This window comes from Diorhabda sublineata, chromosome 4 (genome assembly GCF_026230105.1).
Source record: "Diorhabda sublineata isolate icDioSubl1.1 chromosome 4, icDioSubl1.1, whole genome shotgun sequence".
NCBI classification, from domain to species: Eukaryota; Metazoa; Arthropoda; class Insecta; order Coleoptera; family Chrysomelidae; genus Diorhabda; species Diorhabda sublineata.
Genome location: NC_079477.1, coordinates 37,230,778 through 37,240,525, shown reverse-complemented (window position 1 = coordinate 37,240,525; position 9,748 = coordinate 37,230,778). Strand labels below are relative to the sequence as shown.

Genomic DNA, 9,748 nt, shown 5'->3' with positions numbered 1-9,748 from the left:
ATGTTATATAATTACTTAATGATGGCGTAGAATGTAAGACAGGGTCGTATTAAGGAAGATGATGTGTTATAAATCACAATCAAGTGAATGATTTACATTCTAATTTCAAAATCAATTTTTTTTGCGTATGAAAGGGGAAATAATACGACGAAAAGTTCGGGTGTATCGTTAATTGTGTTTCAAAAAGGCAGCCGTTGAGAAAAGTGATTTTCCTACAGAGAAAAGTGTCCAAATATGAAATAATAGTGAATTTGCTCAAATAAATTGCCTCAATATGTTTTAAGTGGAAATAATAAGGGAATTGTTCGACGAAAAGCTTGACTCTAAGATCGATTCTGTTACTGAATGAAAATCGTCGATATCCAGTTGAGAAAAGTTATTTTCCTATAGAGAAAAGTGTCCAAATTTGAAATAATAGTGAACTGGCTCAAATAAATTGCCTCAATATGTTTTAACAGGAAATAACAAGGGAATTGATCGACCAAAAGCTTGACTATAAGATCTATTCTGTCACTAAATGAAAATCGTTGATAACTAGTTGAGAAAAGTGATTTTCCTACAAAGAAAAGTGTCCAAATTTGAAATAATAGTGAACTGTCTCAAATAAATTGCCTCAATATGTTTTAACAGGAAATAACAAGGGAATTGATCGACCAAAAGCTTGACTATAAGATCTATTCTGTCACTAAATGAAAATCGTTGATAACTAGTTGAGAAAAGTGATTTTCCTTCAGAGAAAAGTGTCCAAATTTGAAATAATAGTGAACTGGCTCAAATAAATTGCCTCAATATGTTTTAACAGGAAATAACAATGGAATTGATCGACCAAAAGCTTGACTATAAGATCTATTCTGTCACTAAATGAAAATCGTAGATAACTAGTTGAGAAAAGTGATTTTCCTACAAAGAAAAGTGTCCAAATTTGAAATAATAGTGAACTGGCTCAAATAAATTGCCTCAATATGTTTTAACAGGAAATAATAAGGGAATTGTTCGACGAAAAGCTTGACTCTAAGATCGATTCTGTTACTGAATGAAAATCGTCGATATCCAGTTGAGAAAAGTTATTTTCCTATAGAGAAAAGTGTCCAAATTTGAAATAATAGTGAACTGGCTCAAATAAATTGCCTCAATATGTTTTAACAGGAAATAACAAGGGAATTGATCGACCAAAAGCTTGACTATAAGATCTATTCTGTCACTAAATGAAAATCGTTGATAACTAGTTGAGAAAAGTGATTTTCCTACAAAGAAAAGTGTCCAAATTTGAAATAATAGTGAACTGGCTCAAATAAATTGCCTCAATATGTTTTAACAGGAAATAACAAGGGAATTGATCGACCAAAAGCTTGACTATAAGATCTATTCTGTCACTAAATGAAAATCGTTGATAACTAGTTGAGAAAAGTGATTTTCCTACAAAGAAAAGTGTCCAAATTTGAAATAATAGTGAATTTGCTCAAATAAATTGCCTCAATATGTTTTAAGTGGAAATAATAAGGGAATTGTTCGACGAAAAGCTTGACTCTAAGATCGATTCTGTTACTGAATGAAAATCGTCGATATCTAGTTGAGAAAAGTTATTTTCCTATAGAGAAAAGTGTCCAAATTTGAAATAATAGTGAACTGGCTCAAATAAATTGCCTCAATATGTTTTAACAGGAAATAACAAGGGAATTGATCGACCAAAAGCTTGACTATAAGATCTATTCTGTCACTAAATGAAAATCGTTGATAACTAGTTGAGAAAAGTGATTTTCCTACAAAGAAAAGTGTCCAAATTTGAAATAATAGTGAATTTGCTCAAATAAATTGCCTCAATATGTTTTAAGTGGAAATAATAAGGGAATTGTTCGACGAAAAGCTTGACTCTAAGATCGATTCTGTTACTGAATGAAAATCGTCGATATCTAGTTGAGAAAAGTTATTTTCCTATAGAGAAAAGTGTCCAAATTTGAAATAATAGTGAACTGGCTCAAATAAATTGCCTCAATATGTTTTAACAGGAAATAACAAGGGAATTGATCGACCAAAAGCTTGACTATAAGATCTATTCTGTCACTAAATGAAAATCGTTGATAACTAGTTGAGAAAAGTGATTTTCCTACAAAGAAAAGTGTCCAAATTTGAAATAATAGTGAACTGTCTCAAATAAATTGCCTCAATATGTTTTAACAGGAAATAACAAGGGAATTGATCGACCAAAAGCTTGACTATAAGATCTATTCTGTCACTAAATGAAAATCGTTGATAACTAGTTGAGAAAAGTGATTTTCCTTCAGAGAAAAGTGTCCAAATTTGAAATAATAGTGAACTGGCTCAAATAAATTGCCTCAATATGTTTTAACAGGAAATAACAATGGAATTGATCGACCAAAAGCTTGACTATGAGATCGATTGTGTTACTAAATGAAAATCGTTGATAACTAGTTGAGAAAAGTGATTTTCCTTCAGACAAAAGTGTCCAAATTTGAAATTATAGTGAATTGGCTCAAGTAAATTGCCTCATTATGTTTTAAGGAGAAATAATGAGAGAATTGTGCGACGAAAAACTTGACTATAAGATCGATTCTGTTACTAAATGAAAATCGTTGATAACTAGCTGAGAAAAGTAATTTTCCTACAGAGAAAAGTGTCTGAATTGAATATTGCATTGGAAAATCTGAAAAAAATTGCCTTTTAGTTTCAGAAAACGTAGTGAAAAGCAAAATATTACGAAATTCCAATACAAATTCGATTCTGGTTCTACGGGACAAGATTATATATCTTATAATGTCTTTAAGACCCTTAATTGAGTTGGGAGAAACCCTTTAGCGATATTACAGATTAGTATCATGAAAATACTATTCTTCAAACCAATTTCAATGTTTTTACAACCATAAATAACACAAAATCGATACGAAAAAAATTAATTTATTCATATAAATCATTCAATCGACAAAAAGAACTTTATCAACCTTATAATCATTTTTTTCAGTAGGTAAACTATCTAAAACTTGTTCCTCGAAAGCTAAAGCTATTAATATTGGTGGTATGGGTTGTTTTTTACAAATTACATCCAAAAATTTATCGTAATATCCACCACCGTGTCCCAGTCTATCTCCTTCCCTGGTAAACGCCACCCCCGGTAAAATGATCAAGTCCAAACCTGAGTAGAATGATTAAAAATCATATTCAACGAAATAACGAACATTCTGACTATACCTGTATCTAGAGCATTAATTCTTCCATCTTCGAATGAAGGTTGCTTTATATTCCATTTAGTAACAGGTAACGTCGACCAATCTTCCATGGAATACAGCTCCACCATTTCCATAATTTTTTTATTATACCTAAAAATGATCGTCGAGAAAGTTTCCCTGAATCTAGGATTCGCGGTGAAATCGCGCAACAGCGCTTTTAGCCCTACACTCACCTGGGAACGAAGCATCTTTTATTAGAATCAAAAATTTTTCTAACTATTGGTTCGGTGTCTATTTCCGAGTTCATACTCAAAAAAATTGAAACGTTTTTTGAATTTTTGAAAGCGTCTAATTGGAAAAGCTGAAAAAATGTTTTTTTTCATAGTAATTTGTTTAATTAAGTCACAAAATGATTCATAGATATATGGGAAATGGATGTTATTACACCGTGCTGCCACCTTTTAATTATAACGATTACTATATACCTCGATAATAGATGGCGCTACAGTAACGTTATTAACTTCAAAATATTTAAAACATACCGTTCAAAACAAAAAGGATTCTATTCAAATTAATTTAATTCGAATAATATATTTTATTATCAAATCATTTTTTTGAATTCAAATTTTTGATAAAAATACGTTTTCATATCATGCCGCCATCTATTAACTAGAATATTAAGCAAAAAAAACTAAGTGAAAGCTGTAATTATATAATACAACGCTTTTCTTTATTCAAGTATGAACATGGATGGCGCTATTTTATTAATTATATGGAAAATTATAATCGTTTCGTGTAAAAATGAGTTAAATAGAATTAATTTAATTCAGATTATATATTTTTTTATACAATTATTGTTTAAATTTTGAGTTTAAAATAAAATATGTTTTTTATAATGTGTCGCCATCTACTAACTAGTATAAAAAGCACGGTAGCAGTAGTGGTAAACCTGTAAGAAGGTCCCTTCTTTATGTTGACGTACAATCATAGATGGCGCGATTTTTATTTTATAAAACAAATTGAAATTTAAAAAAAAATCATTGTTTCAGATTGGAGATAAGTTACATCTTATGAATTCAATCAAAATGATATATTTCGGTACCAAATATTTGTTTAAATTTTGAGTTTTTAATAAATTATACTTTTTGACATCGCGCCATCTACTAGCTAGTATATTAAACATAGAGACAGAAGTTCAGAAGCTCTAATTAGATCCCTTCTACATGGTGCGTGATTAATATGATAAATTTCTTAAAACAAGTGAAAAAAAACATATACAAAGTGCTTGTAATATTAGAAGCAAAATAATTTGGAATGATTCAATTCAAAAACATTTTGTTTTCCACTAAAAACAAGTGAAAGACGTTGTAATGCTGTGCTGCCACCTACTAATCAATATAAAAACTGAAATGAAGTATGAAAGATTTTTTTCCGTGTAAATATTACGTAATTCATTAAATAATGATATAACCCCGTATAAAAATAAGAAATTGTTCCATTATTGATCCAATTTTGAAAAAATATTTTGTTATTAAATCAATTCTGTTCGAAATATATCAATAAATATTTTTATTATGTGCTGCCATCTACTAACTAATACCTCAAGTAACAGTAGAAATTAACGAGATATTTTTATACACTTTTATACTAGATTACTAGATGGTGCTGATTACTTCAATAAATTCTGATATTAAATAATGGTGTTATATTGAAATTTATACAGGATAAATCACCAAAACAGTGAATTATATATTTTTTTTTCAATTTTATTTTCGTTTCCATGTATTTAATCGTAACATATTTCGCCTATTGGAACATGGCGGTTACAGGAATCTTTCCGTTGATAAAAAAACTTCCTACTTAATCCGCTGATTAATTTACGTCGTTTTAAGGATTTATTATTTTAATAAAAGGATTATAAAGGACTTATTATATATCAATATGATTGATAACTATGAATTTAATCAAAAGGACTCGAATCGTTTGCGAAAAAAGGTATTTTAATAACAAAAAATATACGGGGTGGATCATCACTAACAATAAATAATAATTATTAATTTTTTCATACCTTTTCTCTAACGATTTTAGATTGTTTTTGTTTTTCTTGTAATGATAGTGATGCCAATTTTTCTTCCATTCGTTTTCTGACAATTGCTTTAGTTGTTTTGATAGCATCCATTGTTGACATTAACCTAAAAGATTGTAGTTGAGGAAATACAGCATGTAAATTGCATTCTATTCGAGAGAAAGAAATGAAAGGCGATGAAAATGATCAAACAGATTTAAAATGCAGCAAAAAAATGAACATTGAAGTGTTTTTTCACTAATTTTTGATAAAAATAACCTGGAATCCACCGTCATGTATATATAATGTTTATATTTCCATGATAATCCACTAGACGACGTAGATGTCGTCCACCAGGTACCACGTAGACTTTTTCTGTTGTATATCCGTGTTCAACAATCCCGAAAAGCTCCAGGATGTATATATAATGTTTATATTTCCATGATAATCCACTAGACGACGTAGATGACGCCCACCAGGTACCTCGTAGACTTTTTCTGTTGTATATTCGTCTTCAACAATCCCGAAAAGCCCTAGGATGTATATATAATGTTTATATTTCCATGATAATCCACTAGTCGACGTAGATGTTGTCCAACTTGAGCACCAGGTACCTCGTAGACTTTTTCTTTTGTATATCCGTGTTCAACAATCCCGAAAAGCTCCAGGATGTATATATAATGTTTATATTTCCATGATAATCCACTAGACGACGTAGATGACGCCCACCAGGTACCTCGTAGACTTTTTCTGTTGTATATTCGTCTTCAACAATCCCGAAAAGCTCCAGGATGTATATATAATGTTTATATTTCCATGATAATCCACTAGACGACGTAGATGACGCCCACCAGGTACCTCGTAGACTTTTTCTGTTGTATATTCGTCTTCAACAATCCCGAAAAGCCCTAGGATGTATATATAATGTTTATATTTCCATGATAATCCACTAGTCGACGTAGATGTTGTCCAACTTGAGCACCAGGTACCTCGTAGACTTTTTCTTTTGTATATTCGTGTTCAACAATCCCGAAAAACCCCAGGATGTATATATAATGTTTATATTTCCATGATAATCCACTAGACGACGTAGATGTCGTCCACCAGGTACCACGTAGACTTTTTCTGTTGTATATCCGTGTTCAACAATCCCGAAAAACCCCAGGATGTATATATAATGTTTATATTTCCATGATAATCCACTAGTCGACGTAGATGTTGTCCAACTTGAGCACCAGGTACCTCGTAGACTTTTTCTGTTGTATATTCGTGTTCAACAATCCCGAAAAACCCCAGGATGTATATATAATGTTTATATTTCCATGATAATCCACTAGTCGACGTAGATGACGCCCACCAGGTACCTCGTAGACTTTTTCTGTTGTATATTCGTCTTCAACAATCCCGAAAAGCCCTAGGATGTATATATAATGTTTATATTTCCATGATAATCCACTAGTCGACGTAGATGTTGTCCAACTTGAGCACCAGGTACCTCGTAGACTTTTTCTTTTGTATATTCGTGTTCAACAATCCCGAAAAACCCCAGGATGTATATATAATGTTTATATTTCCATGATAATCCACTAGACGACGTAGATGTCGTCCACCAGGTACCACGTAGACTTTTTCTGTTGTATATCCGTGTTCAACAATCCCGAAAAACCCCAGGATGTATATATAATGTTTATATTTCCATGATAATCCACTAGTCGACGTAGATGTTGTCCAACTTGAGCACCAGGTACCTCGTAGACTTTTTCTGTTGTATATTCGTGTTCAACAATCCCGAAAAACCCCAGGATGTATATATAATGTTTATATTTCCATGATAATCCACTAGACGACGTAGATGTCGTCCACCAGGTACCTCGTAGACTTTTTCTGTTGTATATTCGTGTTCAACAATCCCGAAAAACCCCAGGATGTATATATAATGTTTATATTTCCATGATAATCCACTAGTCGACGTAGATGTTGTCCAACTTGAGCACCAGGTACCTCGTAGACTTTTTCTGTTGTATATTCGTGTTCAACAATCCCGAAAAACCCCAGGATGTATATATAATGTTTATATTTCCATGATAATCCACTAGACGACGTAGATGACGCCCACCAGGTACCTCGTAGACTTTTCCTGTTGTATATTCGTGTTCAACAATCCCGAAAAGCCCCAGGATGTATATATAATGTTTATATTTCCATGATAATCCACTAGACGACGTAGATGTCGTCCACCTTGGGCACCAGGTACCTCGTAGATAAATTAGAATAGAAATAGTTGATAAATTTCTAGGTTTCACCCTGTTTTGTACTTAATTTCTTGTACTATAACGATTTACACCGATTACGTCCGTTTTGTTGTACCAAAACGTAATAACAATATTTAATTCGTTTCACCCTGTAAGTACCGATCAGAAAAACGTTTAAGCATTCCACTATAATTTCATGATAAGACCTTGTATTATAAAACTTAAATCGCCTAATCCCATTGTTTATTACGAACTTTTTATCTGCTTTAATCACTTATCGTTAAAAAAATCTACTCATGACTCACTACCTGTTAATTGTGATAAGAATTTTTTTATACTAATACCTTTCAATAAGTACTAACCTACCAATAACATTCATAATATTCTATCACTGAATCTTTTAACAAATTATTTTATTGCGAGTTTATCTATAACGATTTTGAAATACCGCATTTTGGATATCGAAGGTCATCGAAAATGTTTTATGGACGTCGTTGAATTCGAGTAAATCGGCACGTTAAGCCGGAAGCTCCAAGGGAGTTACTCCCGTATACAACACCGTCCATTCGGATCTATATAATCGTATGGGTTGTAAATCACGTCGAGGTGGAGGTAGACGCTGCGGTAGTTATTTTGGAACGACGCTTTGAATACGCTATTCGACCATATATCCTTTGTTTTTTATGTACATAGTAGAGTATCCAGCAAAAGATTTTCAGCAAATCCAGGAAACTGTTTGACGATGGCTCATCACCATATTTTGTACACAATAATGATGTACCTGCACTAACATTCTATATATTTCCAATATATTATTTTCTTTAAAAATTTTTATTGTTTTTGTTTTACGTTACCGTTATTTTGAAACGGCGATTTAATTTTTATAAAAATTTCCCAATCTCTACGTAACCACGTGCAAAGCAACAAATTCGCCCGAACTGTTCCGATTCAGCTTCTGCAAAAACGAACGTAAACGATCCAGTCATTCTGCTGAAAATTGCATTGATATTGTAATAAAAACGATGAGTTTGTTTTTGAAGAAATTTTCTGTTTAATATTGCATTCCTAGGTAAATACGATATTCATTGAATAAATTATTTACATCTAATAGAAAAAAAAAGAAATAGCTTATGTCATCATTATATGCGTTTGTTAAATTTTCTTTTTTAAAGTTTCAGATTCAAGTCTGTATATGAATAAAAAAAAACTCGTTTCATTAGAATCAGTAAAATTTTTTCGATAGTATTTGTATTACGTTACTGTTATTTTAGAACGGCGATTGAATTTTTATAAAATTTATTCCCACCTCTACGTAACCATCACGTGCGAAGCAACAAATTCGCCCGAACTGTTCCGATTCAGCTTCTGCAAAAACGAACGTAAACGATCCAGTCAGTCTGCTGAAAATCGCGTTAATGTTGTGGTCAAAATATAGTGCATGAGTTTGTTTTTGAAGAAATTTTGTGTTTAATATCGCATGCCTAGGTAATTACGAGATTTATTGAATAAATCATTTACATCTAACGAAAAAAAAGAATAGTTTATGTCATCATTATATGCGTTTGCTAAATTTTCTTTTTAAAAGTTTTAAATTTAAGTCTTTATATAGCTAAATAAAAAAAAAACGTGTATCATAAAACCAGTGAAACAGTTTTTTACTCATTTGTTTTTAATATTTTGATTTATAGTGAATGATTTTATATAAAATTAAAAAATGAGGTTATGTATTGTTTCTATATTTGAATCATATATATAGATTGTCCTAAAATTTAGTAGAAAATAAATTTATGGTAACAATGATATTTATTTGGATATAATTGAATTTCTTATATACGAGGTACATAAATAAGTTTTTTACTTCAGCTGCTTGTTTTTTATTCATCATATTTTTAATTCATACCTTAAAAAGTATAAGTATGACATAAAAATAAATTAAATAATGAACATATTTGTACCCGATGAAGGCCTAGATTATTCACTACGGGTTTTTATATTGTAAATAACCTTATCTAGCAATAACAAGGTAAAATGTCAAGTGAATTATTTTTTTTAGTACAGGTCATTAACTTATATTCTAATTTTAACAAATAGATTGAAAAAAAAATCATTTTTTTTAACACCTGAACGTTTTTTATTGCTTCTAAATTTGAATACGAGACGTTTAATGTGTAATAAAGTGAGGTTATGAAATTTTTTCATATTAGATTTATTTGTACTAATTGAAAGTAATTTTTGAAACGAGGAGACGT

General features: G+C 31.1%; 2 protein-coding genes across 17 annotated transcripts in view; one reads left to right on the top strand and one right to left on the bottom strand.

Annotated features, from left to right (window-relative positions):
• LOC130442582 (transient receptor potential cation channel trpm) overlaps window positions 1-9,748 on the top strand; it is a 112,066-nt gene that overhangs the window by 17,484 nt on the left and 84,834 nt on the right. For 5 of the 14 annotated variants that reach the window (XM_056776839.1, XM_056776833.1, XM_056776832.1 and 2 more), the window contains exon 1: window positions 8,867-8,984. The exons of 2 other annotated variants lie outside the window; for them this stretch is intronic. The gene's annotated coding sequence lies outside the window, so the exon portion shown is untranslated. Of the gene's footprint in view, window positions 1-8,553; window positions 8,569-8,866; window positions 8,985-9,748 lie in introns of those variants that run through there. 7 more of the 14 variants (XM_056776836.1, XM_056776822.1, XM_056776823.1 and 4 more) reach the window with 4 other exon arrangements.
• LOC130442588 (5-formyltetrahydrofolate cyclo-ligase) lies at window positions 2,898-7,983 on the bottom strand. 3 transcript variants are annotated; one of them, XM_056776845.1, is made up of 5 exons: window positions 7,862-7,983; window positions 5,251-5,374; window positions 3,416-3,543; window positions 3,205-3,332; window positions 2,898-3,148 (listed from the first exon to the last, which is right to left on the bottom strand). In XM_056776845.1, exons 1-5 carry the CDS (start codon window positions 7,876-7,878, stop codon window positions 2,931-2,933), a joined length of 615 nt encoding a protein of 204 aa, XP_056632823.1. In that variant the 5' UTR covers window positions 7,879-7,983; the 3' UTR covers window positions 2,898-2,930. The 3 variants fall into 3 exon arrangements, with proteins under 3 accessions (XP_056632823.1, XP_056632822.1, XP_056632824.1); XM_056776844.1 differs by having other exon boundaries at window positions 7,844-7,978; XM_056776846.1 differs by having other exon boundaries at window positions 7,866-7,964.